The 23042-nt window shown below is 34.1% G+C and overlaps 1 protein-coding gene across 15 annotated transcripts in view; it reads right to left on the reverse strand.

Moving 5' to 3' along the window:
- The window catches only part of LOC125670618 (calcium/calmodulin-dependent protein kinase type II delta chain-like), a 106091-nt gene that overhangs the window by 19227 nt on the left and 63822 nt on the right, over positions 1-23042 (reverse strand). Inside the window, exons 12-17 of one of the 15 annotated variants that reach the window (XM_048905874.2) lie at positions 20763-20805; positions 17113-17130; positions 12661-12744; positions 11356-11373; positions 6310-6342; positions 5801-5866 (exon numbers count right to left, since the gene is read on the reverse strand). In XM_048905874.2, coding sequence (XP_048761831.1) covers positions 5801-5866; positions 6310-6342; positions 11356-11373; positions 12661-12744; positions 17113-17130; positions 20763-20805 — 262 coding nt within the window. Of the gene's footprint in view, positions 1-5800; positions 5867-6309; positions 6343-11355; positions 11374-12656; positions 12745-17112; positions 17131-20762; positions 20806-23042 lie in introns of all 15 variants that reach the window. The other 14 variants (XM_048905875.2, XM_048905876.2, XM_048905877.2 and 11 more) reach the window with 14 other exon arrangements.

Below are 23042 nucleotides of genomic sequence, written 5' to 3' on the forward strand. Positions count from 1 at the left end.
GTAGTCCATGTACAACTGTAGTCATGATACTTGAAACATATTGAAAGCAGGCACTCAAAGGGAATTCTAATGACCAAAATGCACTAGGTAACCGTTAAATTTTGGACCCCCCCCCCCCTTGAACCCAATATTGAATATGTGCATCAAATTTGATTATCCTTCCCTTTATCAGTATTGTTTCTATCCTGCTTTGTGCCTACAAATTTACCATGCAAGTTTGACTTGAAAAACAATAGGTTTCTTCATCTTATTATTGGGAATGTGTGCAAAGTTTGGTGATCCTTGCTTTACAACCATGCAAGATAGTTCGTTACCTTTGATCTTAAAAACACTAGGCTCCTTCCTCTAAGTATTGGGAACATGCATACCAAGTTTGATGATCACCACCATACAAGTAGTTTTCATCTCACCCACAAGGTGCTAACTAACAGACACACAGATGCACGGCATCATACCATAATTGGGCCCATGATGGGCATAAAAGTTAATACCCAAGATACATCATCAAAAGCACACAGTTCATATAAATTTGAAATACATCTCCAGCTTGGAACGCACTATCAATGAAAATTATTATTTAAAAAAAAAAAAAGGGTGGGGGGTGGGGGGGTGGGGTAATGTGGCTCTCAAGAATAAATAATATCAACAAACAACTATGGTTGTGGGTGTGCTGCTTTCTAATGAAGATAATATCAGATTAAAAAAAAACCAGAAGTAATATTTCAAAACTCTAAAACATAATTCCATTTTTTGAAAGTTAAGAATGGGAGAGGGGAATGGCAAAGCAACAAAACCTGGATACACATCACGGAAATATTCCAATAAAGTGTCAAGGGAGGGGTAACTGTATGGATAGGCCAAGTCATTTTAAAAACACACAAAGGGATGAAATTATCCAAAATCAACCCTGTAATTTACAGCACAAAACAGAATTCTGAAAACAACTGGACGATGCTGGGAATGAACACATTGGTTAATATCAGAAGCATACAAAACACAAGACAGAAGACTCAAACAGGTAACATTTAGTTGCTTGAGCTGCTCATGTGATCGATTAGTTACCTGTTCTAAAGGAAATGAATAACAACTTAAAAGGGTGAATATCATTGTAACAGAACAACTACCTAAAGAAAAATTCAAAAAAGTGCCATTAAATAAGAACATCAAACTCACTCATAAAACAAGTCTCCTGGTTTTATGTAAATAAGAGATTTTTTTTTCAATTGCAGATATCAATCAGTACAACTGGCAATGTTTTGCTCAGTGATGTTTTCCACCATGAATTGCTATAGAAATATGGTTTGTAAAATGTTTCAAATCACATTCATTAACATTCATTCTCCAAATATTGTAATGCAACATCAATCCAAATATATCAGTTAAGGATGGATTCTTGTCATAATTCAGGTATCTTAGATTCTATACAACCATATTGCATGTATTTTCTTCAGTTATGAAAATATGTGGGCCATACAGCCATATCACTCTTTCTTACTACAGTTGTAACATTTGACGCTCAATAGCAATCTGACAACATTGAATAATGAGGGACTGTTTTTGTTGGAATTCTAAAGTGACTTAATGAAACAAGTACTAATTGTAACAGGATGTTGTTATAAAAGTCTCCTAAACAAACACCAATTGAATCCCTATTCACAAAAGAAATTCACTTAAGTCTACTTTCTGCAACTGCATATTCTCTTTAGACTTAAATTCCTATTGTAAAACCCTTATCAAAGTCCAGAAACTGAGCGAGATTCCTTAAAATGAAAGGAAACCCTTTCAGCACAAGTGTCCCCTAGAACACGTAAATCCTGGAAACTCTTATAAAAGCATTTTTAGAAAACGCTGAAATAAGAAGCCCACAGGTCTAATCAGTCACTTGAGTATTTAGAAAACGCTGAAATAAGAAGCCCACAGGTCTAATCGGTCACTTGAGTATTGGTTTAAGGATGAATTCTACACCACAGAAATTTGATGTGGATGAAAAGTGGAGGATGTGTACAACACTATTCTAAAATTGAAAACTTTCAAATTTACTTTATTTAGTCAAAAAATGCAGTTTTAGTAGAAAGCAATCTGAAATAGACTGTTGAACCCGCAATCTACAGTTCAGTAGTCGACGTGCTAACTTACTGAGCTAATCAGCTAGGCAGTGTTATTATAAATGAATAGACAAATATTGCTGATATTTATATTTTCATTCATGTTGTAAAAGTAAGTCAGCCATTATGACGATGTAGAGTACCCCCCTTAAAGTATTACTAGCCCTAGGGGCTATGAAATCTAGAAAGAATTTCCTGTTCTGCAAGCTTTAAAAATTCTAATATTCAGCACCAGTATACAACAAGATGTGTCCTTAAAACTTAAATGCCCCTGAAAGTACCTATACTAAAGAAAGACTTTACATAATATAATGTATGCAACATTAATACGATGACTAATTTGGACCCTCCTAGAATCAAAACCCTGGGGTTGCGAAATTCACAATTTTGGCACATCCTTTTCTGCTTTTCCTAAACATTCATGTAGTTTTTATATCGTATTAGCAAATTGAAAGGGGTCATTCAAATAATAAAGACATGTTCACTACAATAACTTTGGCCCCACCCTAGAACCAAAACATTTATTCCTGCGTGGGATCATGAAATATACAATTTTGGTAAATGACTACCTGCCTCTTCTAAATATCTCATATTTAGTTGCAATTTAGTATGAGTTATAACCTTAAAGAAGATAGCATTTAAATGTTTTACACATATACACTATATATATGCTAAATTTAGCCCTGCCCTCGAGTCAGAACCTCTAATCCAGGGATCATGAAATTTACAAATTTTGGTAGAGGCTTTCCTGCTCTACATGACAATGCATTTAGTTTTTCTTACAGATGTGTAGTTGTAGAGAAGTAGATTTTTGAATAGACCTGAAATTTACAATTTATGTCCCCCTTGTCCCAAAGATGCTTCATACCAAACAATCAATGTGAAAATCAAGGAAATTAGGTCCACCTCATATCTTATTGAATTTGCCAATGTTTGTTGGTTACAAAAAAAATAATGAAATATGGCCATACATTAGTGTAAACAATCTATTCTATGTCAGGGAGCTTTCATGTAAATGTCCACTTTTCTGATTCAGTGGTTCTTGAGTAGAAGATTTTTAAAGATTCTCCCTATGTACGTTCACTTGTAAAATTTTGACCCCCTATCGTGCTCCTCCCTATCCCAAAGGACAATAATTTGAACAAACTTGAATCTAATCTATATCTGGAAGCTTTCAATTGTCTTTCAACTTCTCTGGCCCAGTGGTTCTTGAAATTTTTTTCCCTATATATCAGCATGCAAAAATTTGATCACCTACTGTGACCTCACTCTACTCCCAGGGACCATGATTTGAACAAACTTGAATCTAACTCTATTTCAGGAGGCTTTTAGTTATATTTCAACTTTTCTGGCCAAGTGGTTTTTGAGAAGATTTTAAATGACCCCACCCTATGAGGGTCATGACTTGAACAAATATGTCAGGAAGATTTCATGTAAATTTCTGGCCAAGTAGATCTTGTTTGAGAATTCAAAGATTTTCCCTATATATCAGCCTGCTAAACTTCCTCTATTACAGCTCCACCACACCCCTAGGGGCCATGATTTGAACAATCTTGAATCTACTCTAATTGTCAAAAAGCTTTCATGGTTCTTGAGAAGATTTTTGAAGATTTTCCCTGTAAAACTTTGATAGCCCCATCCTACACATGATGTCTATAACTTGAACAAACTTGAATCTACCCTTTATGAGGAAGTTTTCCTCTAAATTTCAACTTTTCTGGCAAAGTGGTTCTAGAGAAGAAGTCGCCAATGTGTAAAGTTTACAGACATATACATAGTTGCCAACTCACCCGATTTTGTCTGGTTACACCTGATTTTTCTATCTTTCACCCAATTATTTTTTTATGACCCGGCAAACCATACATGTGCCTTTCACCCAATTTTCGCTGAACCCAAAAATCTCCCAATTCCCGGGTTTGGTTTTGTAACATAAGCTTGGATCACAGTCTATGCTTGGATCTACCTAAACAATGCCAATGACCATGCACATTACAGATAAGGTATTATAACAGATGTTAACAATTTGCCAACCCAACCCCCCAAAAAACCAACAGGTGTGTTTCCTGTTACCCGACTGACCCTAAATTTTTCTCACAGCACTAATTTTCCAATAAATTTCATATACTTCATTTCTCAAACTAAAAAAAAAAATCTAATAAAATCAGGCTCGATATTCAAACATGCATGCTTCTGCAAGTAGATCAATTAACACAGATATACATGCAATCATGTATCAAATAGGGTAAAATCAGTTGCCAAAATGTCATTTTTTGGTTTATTTTAGTATTTTATTCAATATTGAACACTAAAGCTACATGTCAGTACTCACAAATGTATGAATCGGGTATTTAGTTTCTTCCCCAGTGATTCAAGACAAATACTTGCTGAATAAAAAAAAGCAAAACAATTTTTTTTTTGCCTACCCCGACCAATTTTTTTTAAAATGATGTAATCAAAAACACATCTAAACTTTTTTTGGGCCTTATCTGTGAGTTGTTTTCACAAATCGGGGTTTGAAGTCATTATGTATGGAAGAGATCTTTATCCCGGCCAGCAGACATGCCAACAAAAAGAAAAATGATACTTATGTACTTATTACCAACAAATCTGAAAAACAACTTTTCATGGGTAAAAAAAATATCGAGGACAGCATGAGCTTCATGAACATTGTATAAACTCTTATCTGGAGCTAAAGATGATCTGACAAAACATGCCAAAACACAATATCATTTAAAAAATACTTTGGCACAAAAGTAATCTAAATCACCGTCATAATATTTGCCATCATCTTCAGATATCAAAAGCAGAATTAATGAAGCAGAAACAGTTTTTGCTAATTTTCTATCAGAACACAACCTTCCATTTCCAGTGTCTGATCACTTTAACAAACTATGCAGAACTATGTTTCCCAATAGTAAAATTGCTGAAAACTTTTCTTGTGGTAGAACATAATCAACTCTAATTGTTAAGAGGGCAATTTCGCCTAGCCTTGATGAAGAACTTGTTTTAGCCTGTCAATCAAAACCTTTCACAATTCATTGAGATGAAAGCAATTTAATCAATCCGTGTCCTTTTTTAAATATTGTCCATCTCCATCAGTCTTGAAAAATTCAAAATGTGTCACTGTCAGTAACAATGCTTCTCTTCAATAAAATACATATAGTACAAAATACACATATTTCTTTTGTAAATATTTTTGTTATAACACATATAATCATGACATTATGACCAGATTTCTTGTTTTCCAGAGAGGATCATGACCCTCTTTTTACATGTTGGAGGTTGGCAACTATGCACATGGATGTCAATGGCTCACCTGAGCTAATGGCTCAGTTGAGCTAAAAACAAGAACTGCAAAACACAAAATTTCGTGTGTCGAAAGAAAGTATATATTCTTAGTTTCTGCATGCAAAATACTACATCCAATAAATATGAGAAGAATCCATCCTTAATTTCAAATGTGGGCAATATAGTAATATCAAAGTATTTCTGAAAGTGGAAAATTATCTTAACAAGGATGGAAGTTTTTTCAAAAAGCAAGTCAAAATAGTTTAATAGTTACCAGGTAAAACATTAAACAAAATCATGGAGACCATCTTGCATGTTATTGTGATAAAAAGAAAAATCAAAAACTCCTATATACGACATGCAAAGTGAACTGCCTGTGTTGGCATTTCAGCACCCCTATTACTTACACAGTGATTTGGGTGAGGAGCATCCACTCTGCTCATGAATCTGCAGCTCAGTAAGAGTTATTGCCCCTGAAGCATTTCAATGGAAGTCAAAAAGGTCATTTATATGCACTTCAAAAAACCCAATGAGGCAAGTATCTTGAAATTGCTTGAAATGATTTGTTTTGTTTTCTATTTTTATTTTAAGAAATAGGGTAATTGTTTGATAATTATATAGTATTCTTTTTCAATAACTTAAGATGAATAAGCTATACCACAGCCACAATCCAACAGAGCAATATACTAGTTCATTAGAATGTATGGAATTTATCATTGTGTAAAAGGGTAAAAATAAAATTAGGAGGAAAACTACTTTAACCTATGGTGTAACTATTTCAACTACGCATCTCACATGACGTAAAGTAACAAAAAAGAGCAAGCATGTTAATAATAGATCAACTTGGTCTGACTTTTTTGGCACAGGTTTTGAAAGCTTATTCAATGCCCAAATGCAAAGAAATTTTTCATTTTACCCAACTGGTGGCTCAAAATCTTTTTAGAATCTCCTAGAATAGAAAATTTGCAGATATCGAGGTAATGTAAATATTTACACAATTTTATAAAACTTTCAATTTCTATAAACATGGTTTGGTTCATTTTATCATTATTGTAAAATCAGAAATTTCAGTAATTCTTTTGAACAGATATGTTTGGATTTCTTCATTTTATCATGTTAATACAAGTATTTTTAAAGTAGCTCCACTCTCATGATTTATCAATAATAATGGTTCAAAGACTCAAAGTAGAAAAACTGAATTAACTTCCACTAAATATAGTTTAATTTAATCAAATTGCACATTTTTATTAAAAAAACACACAATAAATATACATAACAAGAGGCCCACAGGCCTTATTGGTCACCCAAGTATTAGATAAACCAAGGGCTATGAAATCTATAATAATTTTCCTGTTCTGCATATCTATGCTAAATTCTAATAATCAGCAGCAGTATAAAACAAGATGTGTTATCAAAACACAAATACCCCTGAGAGTGCCCATACTAATGGAAGACTTTACATAATAAATGCTATCTTAACACGATATGATTATTTTGGACCTGTAATTGAGTCAGAATCCTGGGGTTGCGAAATTCACTATTTTGGTATTCCTTTCTGCTTTTTGTAAATATGCATTAGTTTTTATACAGTATCAGCAAACTTCAAGAAGTCTTTCAAATGATAAAGACAACAATCACTATAATTTTTGCCTCACTCTGGAACCAAACTCCTACCCCTGGGATCATGAAATTTACAATTTTGGTAAAGGACTACTTGCGTCTTATAAACACAGGGTATTGAAACAACCTGAGCAAACTGATATACAGATGACTCTTGATGGCTCGAACTTCGATCTCGAGAATGGTGGGGTATAATGAATAGCTTGTGTAAACGAATCAGATCTCCTGAAGCAGATGATCAACATTCATTCAAGCCATACCAGTCATCATTGCCTTTTGAAACATAAGCAAGTTGTCCAGGCCTTCTGCAACCTGAGAAATCACCAAATTTCTTTCTGAATCCAGACCTTGTTTTTTCAAATCTTTACATTTGAGAAAGACAGGGTCCACCCACAACTTAACAAGGACTGTGTGGACACATGAAGAGGATATTTATTAACCCTAGACTTGGGTCGAGCTTTTAAACTTAGAGGCTCAGAGGCACACAAGGAAAATTGCAAAGACATTGTCTTGTACAAAGATGACATCAATGCTTCCTTACTGTAAGGAAAGGATTGGCTGAAATTCCAACACTTGTCTCACTGTGCAATGACACCCGGTTCTAAATCAACATCACCCCCTTGAGGCAGAACCCGGGGTAACAATTAAACAACAGTGATGAAGGTTTGGGTCTCTTTTCTGTCCAATTAGAACTTCAAGATTCTCTATCTACAAGAGAATTGTCAACTGAGGTGAAAATAGAAACACCATCTGCGTCTGAAGAACACCCTGGTGATTTCTGACAAGGGTGTGTAGAAGACGACACTAAGTTTTGGCGTGAAGTTGGTACAGCCCAAGACCCTGGGCCAGAAATGCCCTATGGGGAATTATACCACGTAATGCTGATAAGGATATGGGTATGATGGATAAAACAGCTCCAGAGGTGTCTGGTTATTATTCTGTTCAGACCTCGATGGAGGAAATTCGAATGAACTAGAAAGCTAGTCGTGAACTAACTGGTTTACTCTACCCTGTTAAGCTGGTGAACCTAAACTTTCTCGGATCTGAGAAACAGGTCATTTCTTACTACTCCTGCTCCAGAGACTCATCAGAAGAATCAGACAAGGGCTAGGCAGGGAATATCCATTGGTTATTTAGAGGTAATTATCACATGTGGAGCAAAGTCAAAGATGAAAAGTGGCTCTCTTCTTTCAATGTAAGAAATACAAAATACTATTGAAGAAATGTTTAACTAAATTGAAAACATAAAAACACTGTCATATTTGCAAGTAATATCCTAGGTATGGTATGTCCAAAAAGTGAAATAAGGTGCTATAGTAAGAATTTCATGTGCTTATTTATTCCCTGAATACTACTTTGTATAACAGTCAAATTTGGGTTACAAAACTGCATGAGTAACTGACTGTGTACATTCACTTGTGCAGTAATGGGAATTTGTGCCATTACCATGTATAAACAAATTGTTTTCTGAAGGGAAATAACTCCGACACATTTCGAAACTTGTGTATTTTAATAGGTCACCTGAGTGACTCAGGTGACCTGAAAACTGATTAAAATGACAAAATTTTAATTTCAACAACTCCAAAAAAGCTACTTTATGAATATATACATGTATAAATCAATTGTAGATATCAGGGAAATCTGTATAATAGATATACAATAGAGAAAATGCCAGCAAAGGAGTTACTGCCCTTGACAAATTTTTTTCTATATAGATAAAAAACCATTTATAGAAAATATAAAACTTTTTCGTTATCAAATACAGTTTTTTTTTTCCATTATACTGAGTGAATAAATGTATTATTATCATGCACAAGTTTAATCAAATAAAGATTTTGCTAAAACATTATATCACATGAGGGTGGAGCTACCTGAAATCTTATGTAACTGTAATGTCAGACAAGGAAGTACCATTACACATCTACCAGAATACATGTACATCAAATTACAACATTAAAGTGTCACACAGGAAGCCATATCTAAAGAAATTTTACACATCACTTATTAACCCATTCCCTCCATTCAATTCCTTTCAGGGTCACCATATTACAGGTATTTTCTGCGGTTGTCCATTTTATGCAGAATTTAAGGATAGGAAAAATCCGCAAAAATTACAATTGCAAAGTATATACAGTGTTACTTTGGTATATCGCCAGCTTTCGTCCCAGCCTATTTTGGCGTTATATCGAGGATGGTTTTAATAAAGAGTTTGGGCAATTTAGTTCATCAATTTGAAAAAATATGTGGTTGATCAATCAATAAATCATTGTTCCACATATGACAAGATTTGTAAATGAATGAAATTGGTTTGCTTTAGTTCTTAAAACTTTGTTAAAAAGTGATATATTCTGCGCTTGTGCATTTGTAAAACATGTAAGTATATCTAAAATAGTTTCATTTGTGTCATGGTAGGTTCTACGATGACTGAATATGTTGAGCGGTTGACAAATACATAAGTAATGGCTGTAACTTTTTTCTGGAACACAGAAATATGACATCATACACATAAATATACACAAAAGTCACATGGTACACGAAATCTACAGTCATTGATAGGAAGCCTCATTGTATGGAGATTTGATTTGTGTGCAAACGAACATTGGCGGAAGTTTGCAGCTGATAGTTATAGTTTCCTTTCTCAGTTGTTCACGCATAGGCAATTCTACTGGACAAATTCAGTCACAATTTTTAAATGAGTATGTAAGTTATTATCACAATTACCTAATATGCTTTTCATGACACATACTAAATTGATTCACCGGACAGACCAACAGGTAAACTTCGATATCTCGAATTTGTTAGGACCGAAGAAAAACTTTGAGATATCCGAGGGTTTAAGAAATCAAAGTTAATGAATTTGACACCAATACTGTGTAATGTTTTATATGTGCATGTTTTATTTGACAGGTAAATAAACACGCCTTTTAAAAGCGGTAAAAGTTTTAGTTTGAAGTTAGGAATGTTTTTAATGCATTACATATATATTGTATATCTGTTACTTTATTTGATACAACAACACTTACATTTTAGAATTTCAGTCGTTTATCATAGCGATAATCAGTTATCACGTTTAGTTCAGTATTTCTGATACCCAGATTTGTGTTACGCTCTGTAATTGATAAACCGATCACTGTAATAATGATGAAGACGGAAACGGGAAATATCGCTGCCTTGGATTCTGTGATAAAGCTAAAAAAATCAACAGTTTGGGGCAAATAAGGTGTGATTTTTAGAGTGCATGGAAATCCATTCAACACATTTCGATGGCGGTATGCGGGGGTTGCGATATACTGAGTGTGCATGTATGTATGCGTGTATACATGCCCATAGGAATAGTGCAACTGCAGAAATTGGAAATGCATGATATTATTTGCTACCATTTAAGGATCAAATCACAAAAATTTCCAACAGCAGAAAATACCCGTTCTACAGTAAAACTTGTGTTACATGATGCCAGCGATATACATCATATGCAGCACTAAATGAATCCAATAATTGTGTCATAGCCAGGTGATCCTGAAATTTCAAAAGAACCCACTTGCCTTTTCAACCCAGAAGACCCCTAAATACAAATTCCTGAACTAATTTGTTCTACTTCATCACTTACTAAAATAAGAGGCCCACAGGCCTTATCGGTCACTTGAGTTTTAGTTAAAAGTATCTCTGGCCCCATGCAGGGAATATGAAATCTAGAGGGGAAAAAATCTGTTCTGCATATCTAAGCTAACTTCTAATATTCAGCAACAGTATAAAACAAGATGTGTTCTCAAAACTTTAATGCCCTTGAAAGTACCTATACTGATGAATGACTTTGCATGATATATGTAACATTAAAACGATAATGACTAATTTACTTTGGTAACTGTAACCTTTCATAAATTGATGTAAATGATTACTTTCACAGCCGAAAAAAAACAGCATTTATTAATAGGACACCCACACTTGCAATGTAGTAAAATTACACCAGTAGCTTTACAAACTTTCATAACAATTATAAAAATTTTGACTGTTAGACAATTCACAAAATTCTTAAATTCTGTACCATAGACAGCACAGGCCTCAAAAAAACAACAAATAATGCACAGCATCAGTAATGCCAACTAGAAACTAACACAATACATGTATTACTAAGAAACTTATCTAGCACATCAATCATCTAACAAATGAAATGTCCTTTTCAAAAAATCCAGCATGATAGGCAAAGAGGAAAAACATGGTATGTCAGAGTTTGTATGTTTCTATTCTGAGAGGTCACTGGTCAAGTACTACTAAATGCAGGATCACACCCAGCAGGAAGCTATACTTTCACTTTTAGAAAATGAAAGTAACAGTTCATACTTACTGTCTATATCAGCTTTTCCTATGAGGTCAAGCGGAGAAGAAACATACAGGGTCAGCAAAATTGAAAATCTTGTTTAGAAATATTTCATTGTGCTCTCATGTTGATATTACCAATGAATCTTGTTACTTATGTCATTTTCCTACACTAATTACGGAATATCAACATCTGTGCCAGAAAATTCATATACAGCAAAAACATTAGTCTACAATGAGCTAAAATATGTTTTGAATATTATAATGACCCAGAGCACAAGATGCATTTGTGAAACACTGATGCCCCCATGTGGCCAAACTCCAAGGTTAACTTTGGTACGTAAAGAATACACATGTGAAATATGAATGCCCTTGCACAAACCATTGAAAAGTTAAGGCCAAGGTTAAAGTTTATTTCTTTAAAAATAGGTCTAACTCAGAAGGCCATGAGGTAAAAAATTTCGCTTCCTAAAGAAAGGTCTTGTCAAAAGAAATACACATGTGAAATCCTTATCACCAACCATTCAAAAGTTATGGCCAAGGTTTAAGTTTTTGCAGACAGACATATGGACAGACCAAAAACTATATGCCCTTGAGTCTATGATTAGGGGGCATAATAAACATACTAAAGTCCAGAAACACAAAGGATCGTCAATACCACCTGACCGCAGGTTTACCTAGTGCATGTATAAATCTGATTTTTATAACAGAATATATCTCAATATTTAGCATAATGAAACACATACCCAGCAGGCACACAACATTGTCTCAACAAAGAAAATATTACTGAATTATGATTGAAATAACCATAATCCAAGGATGATTCAATGTTGAAATGTTAACAAATCAACAATGAGACAACATGGAAGTTAAGCATCTCTTCACCACTGAACTTATGTAGTTATTCCATGCTGAAACAACATTGAAAATGAAGACAATTTGATATAATCTTTGCTGTTTGAACTTCTACATCTTGAACACCCAATTTCAAATGAAACTGGTCTTCAACATAAATTTGACCCCCTATTATCAATGCTAATTCAACAATGAAATGTCATCTTTGATTAAAACATCAAAATTTCAACACCAATTCAATTTTCAAAACCTACCCACTTTTCAACATTGAAAACCTATGTTGAATCAACGTTAATGTGCCTCCTGAGTGGTTATTATCTTAAAGATCACACAAAGATTTTATTTCAATGTTTTAAAAGGTATGTGATAATAAACTCTACATATGCATCCCCTGAAAATCTTTACAACATACAAAGTACCCCCTTTTAACACCTACCCCTTGTATCCTCATCATCAATACCCCCCTTTTAACACCTACCCCTTGTATCCTCATCATCAATGGTGGCTTGGCTATCAGTGGATTCCTTAATGCCATCATTTTTTTTCACTATCAGACTTCGACCTACAAAACACAACAATCATCAATAATTTTCAATGTGACATATCAAGTCTTATAATACTTTTTTCTTTTTAAATTCACATTATTTCAACTTTTCTTCTCATAAATCGGACATTATTTCAACTTTTCTTCTCATAAATCGGACATTATTTCAACTTTTCTTCTCATAAATCGGACAATGTATAATTTGCTTCTTTAGAAAAATGAGTATGAGAATCAGCTACACAGAAATTCATACTGCTAAACTATGCTGGGAAAAAATTAATGGATTCTAATGCTTCAATACAAACAAGAGGCTCATGAGCCACATCGCCCCCCTGAGCAGCAGTTCCAAACTATCACAGAATAGCCATTAATTTCGGTCTCTTTTTTCCAGTTAAATGAGGCATGTTTTAACTAATTTGTGGCAACAAAGTGAAAATTGCTTGCTACCCATTTCACAATTCAGGGACATTAAACAAAAATTTCACACTTGTTTTCATATATTCTAACATAGAATGGATCCATTGTGAACCTCACCTGGTTCCCAAAAGGCAACAATTTGATTAAATATTTCTATAAAAAGATTTATCCAATATATAGTTTTGTAAACTTTGGGTCTCCACTTTGTCCCATTCCTGGATAGCAGGAGTAACTAAACAGTTTGAACAACTTCCTGAACAGCAGGAGTAACTGTAACAGTTTGAACAAACTTGATACAAAATCCCAGTAGCATGTTTCAATATTTATAGTAAGACATAAAAAAATTGTGTGATTCTGTTTTCTCAACCTACCCTATATTTTGATCCTCAACCCTAACTTTTTGAAGCTCTGGATTGGGATCCAATTATTGGAATTAGATTATCTACCCTTGATTTCAACCCCCGTAACAGTTGATGCAAAATTAAGACAACAACAAGAGAACTGGAAATGGTATCGAACTAGTAATATGCCTGTCACAAGCTTATGTAGGATGTCTTTCTTAAGTCATGAGTCATAGAACTTTAATGAACTTATTATCAGCCATCATTAAGCTGTGAAATACTTTCTTTTGCATCATATGAACAAAAGGTCCTGTAGCTTAAAACCTGTGACAGGAGATGAGTAAAGAAACCAAGAGCTCTAGGTGTCAAATATTTTCCCAAAAGTTCAACAACCTGCAATTTTTTTCGGACATAAAAGAAAATAAAAATATTCGTTGGGAATCAAATTCTTTGCAATATGTACATTTTGAAGTTGTTTACAAAGGCCTAACTCAAAATCTGTGAGAAGAGCTAAATGGACAAACCATGTATTCACTTTGTAATATTTCCTCAAAAATGCACATCTTCAATATCCATGGAAATACACAGTGAAATAAGGTCATCACTTGAAAATTGTTGGAGGAATTAGACAGCAAAATCATATACTTTCTATACAATATTTTGTCAAAACTTATTAAGTTTAACAACCTGTAACTTTCTTTTTTAAAAAAATTGAAGAAAATCAAAATCTTCGTCACATGCACATCTTCAATACACATAAAAACACCCAGTACAAAAAAGTCCTCACTTGAAAACTGCGAGACGAGTTAGCCAGACAAATCATGCATCCTCCATATATAACTTCAAATTTTTAATAAAGGGGCAAATTTCCTGCACGAGAACGAAATTGATTAAAATTGTAACATGACCTAGAAAGAAGCTACACACCAAGTTTAAGCTTGATATGTCACAGAGAAATGAAGAGAAAAAAACCCAAACAGATGGACAGAAGAATGTTACACCCTAAATCGTTGCCCCATCCCAAATCGTTGCCAGTAATGATTTGGGATGCCATTTCACCCCAAATCGTCGCCTGTACTAGAGTACATCCCAAATCGTCGTCCCTAATGATAGTGCAATCTTGTCCCAAATTGGCGCCGGGGCGATGATTTGGGATGCCGGGTGACGATTTGAAGTGAAATGGCATCCCAAATCATTGCTGGCGACGATTTGGGATGGGGCGACAATTTAGGGTGTAACACATCCAACCTAAAGATAGGCATATAAAAAGTACAGTATCAAGTTCTGATTGACATTCACATAATATTTTAGTATCATGCATGTTTTTCAATTAGCATTAAACATTCTACTGGACTTACAAACCTTTTTAATACTTTGTCCCCCCACCCCACCCTCCCCTCCCACAAAATTTAAAATGAAATAAAATTAGAAAGCTCTATCTTCCTACCCTATTTCTGAAATGTATGTATTAATAGAAAACATACTTTTTGTTGGTTTTGGTCTTATCCATTCCATTTCATCCTGTTTACCCAAAAAATACTTTATGCTAATTTGGGTTGAAATTTGTTCATTGCTTTTGAAATTTTGGGGGGGGGGGGGGGGGGGGTGTTTCTAAAGACATCACCACATTTTCACTATTTTGCCATTATCTCCCCTTGGAATGGGATGTGGTCCTTCATTTGAACAAAATTGCATCCCCTTTACCTAAGGTCAAGTTTGCATGGTTGCATCAGGTAAGTGGTTCTGGAAGAGAAGATTTTCCCATATATATTCCTATTTTGAACTTTGCACCCTTTCTGTGGCCCCAATATTGGTCAAGAGATCACAGTTAGAACAAACAAATCTCAATTATTTAACAAAACTTTCTTGTAAATATTTGTTGACATTTCTGGTGCAGAGGTTCTTGAGAAGAATCTTTTTAATTATCTCTCCTTCAAGAGACATGGCCCTTTATTTGAACAAACTTGAATCCCCTTTACCGAAGAATACTTTGTTTAATTTGCTTCTTCGTTTTACAGAAAACAAAAAAGTAAAAAGTTTATGAAGATGACAAATTTCGATCAGAAAAGCTCATTTGCTCAGGTGAGCTAATAATATACATATTGAATATAGCTAATCTATTTTTTCTGACATGCACAAAATAAAGTGCATTTAGGAAACTGTGGAAGATACATGTTACACTGATATGGTTGTTACACTTTGGACAATGGTAATGTCTCAAGATAACTGTGCTTTGTGACTGAAGGTTGCTGTCTCAAACATGCAAGAAATGTCTGAAAAACAATATCCTACAAAAAATTCTGAAAGTAATTTTTTTTAGAATTATAAATTTTCAAACAAGCGATGAAACTGAACAGTACATTTAAACACTACATGCCTCTATCCATTTTCAGCTTTATCAAAATGATTATCTCCCTTATCCACTCTGCAATATATCTGCACCAACATCTAAAATCAACCAGCATGCATCACATGCTGGTTTCCCTATATAGTCAAATTCAGAGCACAATATTCAGCTGATCAAAATACAGTATTCATTTGACCATGACACAATATTCAACTGAAGGCCCACACTGATTCTAACTTGACCTTGAAACCAACCAGTTAATCAGTGGCAATTCCTTCTGCATCCACCACTATATCATCTAAACCTCTCAGTCACTTTACAAATCAAAAAAGCAAAGGTTTCTAATCAAGTATCATCTGCATCATACAATACAACTGCACCTTGTTCCATTCCAAATTCTTGGTGAAAATATATATACAATTAATGAACATTTGACAGTCTATTTGACAATGTCTTTTTAAAAGCAAGACAGTAGTCTAGTTTTACATCAATTTCTCTGTGACTTTCCATGGTTTTTATCACACATATTCAGCATAATGCAAAAATTCATGTCACATTTCCACTAAACAAAACAAAATCAAAGAAAGGGGTTCATGCACAAGAAATCAAACATATATTCAAATAAGATGAAAGTGAAGAAAATGAAAGTACATAAATACTATGACCAGAAAAATTGAAATTCAAGTTATTGTAACTATTGTAAATTAACTCCTAAAGATGGTTCCCCATTTTGTTTGATCTCTTGATAGTTGCTCCACTTTGACAAAAATCTTAAGTTTGGTATTGTAGTTTGATCTGGCAAGTACTTGTTTCTAAATGCCATACCAATTTAATGGGTTTTCTAATATCATTGAGATACAGTTCCTCCTACAAATTAGATGACATACATAGTCTTATTGCTATAATGTAAAATTTTGTCAGTGACAAATAATCCAAGCTTTTATAATGCCAATGACCAAAATTATATCCAACAACATTGGAATGGATGCTCAAGCTCGGTACATGTACTTCTTACCAAATCCATAAAATTCAAAAATTCCTTTTCCATCTTTATCAAATCCCCCCCCCCTTTATTTTGTCCAATGAATAAAATTTGAAAATTCCTTTCCCATCTAATGTAAATACTAAATATAGGGCATTGACCATCAATATGCATAAAATGAAATTTCAAGCCAAAGCGACCTCTCCTAAAAGTTGAATATTAATTGTGACAGAAAAGCTGATTACAGGAAGATTTACAAAGCTGTGGAGGGTTTAATTGTTTACTTTTGAGGTACATACCAGCATTTGGTTTCCACACTGTCAGATGACATAAGTTAAGCAAATATTAGTACTAAAAGGTCGTCAAAATTCAAAGTCATTGAAACTAATGTCATGGTAAAGTTTTCTGAGGGAAATTTTCTTAAATGCAGGACAGATGTAACAATAAACAATATCAGTCTTGTGTGGGAGTACAGGTGGGGTAGATTTTCCATTCAAACTTTCAGCAACTAGAATGGAGCATAAAATTCTTTATGTCAAATTAAATCTAAATGTAAACCAAAGATCAGTACTCTATGAAAATCTATATATATATATATATATATATATATATATATATATAAAATAAAAAATATTGGAATAATGGTAAAAGAAAAAGTGCACAAAAATAAATAAAGCCAAATATATTAAACTTAATAAAACCAAAACTGTGTCAAAAAGAACACAAGATAGGGGTAGATGTGACAGAAAAAATCTGGAAATGCAACAACCTGACTGGTTACCTTGGTCACACACAGACCTACCTGCCAAGATGGCGGGACTAACTGCAGGTGAAAGGGCATTACCTGAATTTGATGACAACCAGTGATATCAGAAACATATCACTCAAACTTATTACAGCAGTTCATAAGATAATAGCTTATGAGAAATTGTCATTTTCAAAATTCAATCATATGAAAATAAACAAGTAATAATTATAATAGGATGCTGCTATGAAAGTCTCTCAAACACCAATTGAATCCCTACCCCTAAAAGAAAATTGCTTCAAGTCCACTTTCTGCAAAATAAACAAAATAAACATATTGTTTTTAGACTTGCACAGCCCTTAAAGTCAATTTCCCACCCCCAGATCTCAATTTTCAGAGACTGCTGAAAAAATTTAGCCAGGGGTTCCCCAATACATTAAAGTTTCCTTCAGATATTTGAAGTGATTTTGGTGGCTATATTGAAAATGGAGGCCATTTTCAAACTTCCAAGTTCATCATTTTATTTGCCATCCTCAACTACCACTGCATTCAAAATTTTGTTGAGATAGAAAAATTGATGTGTTTTCAACAAAATTTGGAGTTCATCATTTTATTCCCCATCCTCAATTACCATTACATACCAACTTTTCTTGAGATCAGACAGAATTGTAAATTGATTTGTTGCACTGGAAATCCCCCTATAGCAAAGTCTTTTGTATTCTCATCAGCATGTGAAATGCTGGAAATACCTTGAAAAGCATTTTCAGACAACAACCCCCCCCCCCCTAAAAATTTGGGCAAGGGTTCCCTTCACATGAAAGTTTTACTCAGAAATTGATGCATTTTTGTTTTTTATTCGACATCCTCTACTACCCCTCTTTCAAATTTTGTTGAGATCAGACAACATTGAAAACTTGATGCATTTTCAGTGGCCATTTTGAAAATTTCCAGTCCACTATTCTATTCCTTTTCCTCAACCACACCTACATACCAAATTTTGTTGAGATCGGATGACAATGAAAAATTCATGTTTTCAGCAGCTATTTTGAAAATTTCTGCCATCTTGAAAATTTAGCATTTTATTCACTATCTCTAACTACCCCTACATACCAAATATTGTTGAGATCAGAATACATTGAAAATTTTACACATTTTTGGCAGCCACTTTGAAGATGGTGGACGTTTTGAAAACTTTATTCACCATCCTCAACTACACTTTCATAGCAAATTTTATTAACGATGTAAAGGTTTGAGGCATCAAAAACTGTGTTTTACAATCTATAGTTGAAAAAATTTGACACCCCCCCCCCATTAATCACAAAACTTGAATGCTTAGGATCATCTAGGAACATACCACAGAATATTGTAAACTTGCACCTAACCATTTCTGAGATCCTGTCCAGAGAAAATGATAATAAGAACTGAACAAAAACAATTAGTCTCCAAACTTCATTTAATAGCGTTAATGAATTTCCATTCTTGTGACCCCCCCTCCCCCCCCCCCTCCAATAAATAAAAGGTGGGAAAATCATCTTCAGTACTATTAAAATTTTCCTTCAAAGCAATTAGTAAACCATTTACAGTGTAAGCATTAACAATTTACTCATCAAAGATTAATTACATTCTGTCTTAATTAGTATATAAACATCCCAAGTGTCGACTGCTTTGAGCAAACTGTACAGTGCAATAGCGTCTTCCCCATAAATGAAAAACGAATTCTACTAAGATGCAGCAATATGTGTGATGCCATATTGTTAGTTTTATATCAAAGAATGATTGAGGTACAATTGAACGACGGGGGGAAAAAAAGGTTGCAGTCTGCCTCTACAAAATACAATATAAATCTTAGAAAAGCTGTATTTCTTCACCTGCATGAAGAAAAGGAAAATTAGTAAGATCCACTTTTTCATATCCAAAAAAAAAGACCAAATAAAAAACTAAAAAAGAAACTGTCGGCATCAGAGCACATAAGACTATGGAGAACTACTATGAGTATGTATCACACAACACCCACCACACATACAGCCACGAAATTAAGCTAGACCTTGTGTGAAACTTACCTTTGTTAACTATATAAAAGCAAGCAAAAACAGAGATGTACAAATTTATCATGCCTGTATTAGTAAAAATAAAACCACACTGTGAACTCACAATCAAAGAATACATGGATTCTATCAATTCCTTTCTCATCATATTTAAAAATCCACTGCATGTATGGGAATGTTTCATCAATTTCATGCAATATAAGAAATCCTAGACTCTGATGATAAGATAAATTAAAACAAAAAACAATGTCTTGTATATGTAAAATAAATCTGTTCAGTTGTGTCTTGTATACGGAAAATAAATCTGTTCAGTTGTGCAAAAATTGGTACTAAAATTGCAACAAATATGAAATAAAAAGATCAAACAACCATTTTGGTGAAAACCAACTTTGAAAAAAAAGATTAAGAAAGATCCTACTAGAAGGAAATTAGCGATAAATAGAAAGAATAAAAAACTTTGAAGATTTTCATCAAACTTCAACAAAATGAGTACAAAATAATCCTTTTTTGCATTGCATTTTAATTTTGAAATGGTTGTGTTGCATTTTTGAAATGATAATTTTGTACTTCAAAACAAGGATTATGGCTGTGAGGTTTTGAAATCTTTTTGTTAACAAGTACTGAAAACCTGTCAAAATACAACAGACATAGAAAAGGAGAGATTGGTGTAAAATAGCAATACAATGTTTACTTTTTTAGTGTTAGAAATTTTAAGAAAGAAACAATAAACAATGTAGGAATTAATCAAACTAAATCAATGTCAACACTTGCACTGGGAGAAATGTAAAGATACTAAAAGTAAATAAATAAATATATAAAAGAAACAAAGTTCTACAGAATCATTGTATTTTGTGAGGGGTTCAATTCACATGGATTTCATGGGTAGCCTTATATCAACAATCAAATGCACAATTTTTGTCAAGGATAGTCCTGTCCTATCAATTTATGACCAAGTATGTAATATTGCAATGTACAGAAATTATATTCCCGAAATTGCAAAATTTTGGCCATCCGAGCAAATTGACCCCATGAATTAAAAGGATCTCACAAGTACATTGGGGGTGGGGTGGGGATGGATAAAATGGCATACTAGAATTTAAGTTACATTAGTACAAAATTGTCCACAAGTCAAAAGAAACAAATAATAAAAGAGACTTACTTGAAAAATTTCTTGTGGCCAACATGGTGGTAAGAATAGCTCCCTAAAAGAGCACAAGAGGTCAGCAAGTCTGGTCATCGAATACATATACATGTAGTATGATCATACTGTTTATTTTTACAAACATATCTGTGACCTTACCATGTTCCCCAAATGTACTTTGGGAACATACTGCTTTTACTGTCTTTTCTTATCAAGGTCTCCAACAGAAGATCTTGTTTTTGTTCTATTTCTTTTTCCCTATCATTAGGGTTTAAAAAAAGACCCTTCTGTTATTTTACTATATTATCATTTTTATTCTTCTAACAGATTTTTCTCTTCATGTGAATTCTCAAAAACAATTGCATGGCTTTTCTTGAAATTTTCAAGTGGAATACAACATTTTGAAGATTTTCTTAAAGATTTCCTTATTTTTCTTTTCCCCGACTCATGTCAGGAATGTTTAACTGCTTTTATATCTGTCTTATAAAGATTATACCTCTCAACAGCAAATTTGTGACTTTAACTGTCATTGTGTGTTGCAAGTGTTCTGGTGGGCTCAATTCTTAATTTGAATAGTACAACGAATACTTTCATATTTCTGTGTACAAAATTTTTGTTGGTCAGACTTTAACAAAGCTGTAGATGTACGAGGGCGAGTCAATAAGTAACCAGCCTAACTTATTTCCAGTTGACATCCACCTCTTCTTTTTCGATGTAATTGCCCTCTAGTGTGATGCACTTAGACCAACGGTGTTCAAGTCCCATCAGCCCAGAACTGAAAAGTCAGGGTCCTTACCATTGACCCACTCCTTGACTGCCGTCACAACTTTTTCGTCAGACCAAAAATGTCGTCCACGGATATCCTTTTTCAAGTTTGGGAATACGAAGAAGTCGCTAGGAGCTACCGTATATACTCGCCTATAAGTCGGATTTTTGGGAGTCACTTTTTGGTCCAAAACTCTATGTCCGACTTATAGGCGCCTCCTAAGAAGATTGGTATTTTTCTGGGCGGAGTAATGTAAGTGTTTTTTAAACAACTCCGACAATTATCATGGACTACCACACAAATGATTATTGTACACAAATATCTAGACATATTGCATTGTTTAGGTATTTTAAAATTATGTATAAAGTACAAGTATTTACATATTTTCATCTTGTTAAAAATTATTTACATACCGGTAACTAATAAATCTATCGTTTATCGGTAAAATTGAATTGCGAACCCGATTTAACATTGAAATATTCATATGTATACCGGCTGAAATATATTTCATAAAAGATTGAATATTGTTAACAGATAATTTAGATCATCATTCTTAACTCTTAAAAACTCTATTGTTGATACATTGAATTATACCAGAACCCCATCATGACCGCGAGGCGCATGCCACTAAGTAAACACGCTGTCAGGTAAGTTGGTAATTCGGAGATCATAATTGGGTAGGTAAACAAGGGATCATTGTCCATAATAGATCAAGGGGTGTGTTTAAACCCCAAACAGATACGGCTTGGACATTGAGCACCCCATAATTATTATTTTCTCAAAATATTTTTTGAAACATAGGTAAAAACACTAGAGCATTGACTTGAAATTGTCCACCGATTCTGACAAAAATTTGTACCGACTTATAAGCGGGTCAATGGCAAATTCCTACAAAATAAACTTAAAAAATACAACCGACTTATAGGCGGACCAACTTATAGGCGAGTATATACGGTAGGTCGGGCAAATAGGCAGGATGTGGTATTCATACCCATTTTGCTTTACAGCATCCATTGCAACTTTGCAAGTGTGGACTCTTGCATTGTCCTGTTGCAGCAAAACACCTTTATAGAGTTTACTTTGGCGTTTTTTACGAATGGCGGTTCTCAGTTAGTCTAGCAAGTTTGCATAGTACACTCCAGTTATTGTACTTCTCTTGGGTAAAAAGTCCAACACAATAACGCCTTTTCCGTCCCAAAATACTGTGGGTATCACCTTGCCAGCATATGGTTGCGTCTTGAACTTCTTTGGCCTCGGGGACCCAGGCCCTACCCACTGACGACTATGAGCTTCATTCTCTGGCTCAAAATAATGAACCAAAGTCTCATCTACAGTCACCAGATGCAAAAGAAAATCATCTTTTGACCTAAAACGCTTCAACAAGGCGCTGCATACTGATGCTCTGGTTGCCATGTGCTCATCGCTAAGGGGTTTGGGGACCCAACAGGCTGTTAGCTTGCGCACACCTACACGATCATGTAAGATTGATGAAACACTACCATGTGAAATGCCTAATGCCTGTGCTATTTCTT

The sequence above is a fragment of the Ostrea edulis genome, chromosome 4 (genome assembly GCF_947568905.1).
Source record: "Ostrea edulis chromosome 4, xbOstEdul1.1, whole genome shotgun sequence".
Lineage (NCBI taxonomy): Eukaryota > Metazoa > Mollusca > Bivalvia > Ostreida > Ostreidae > Ostrea > Ostrea edulis.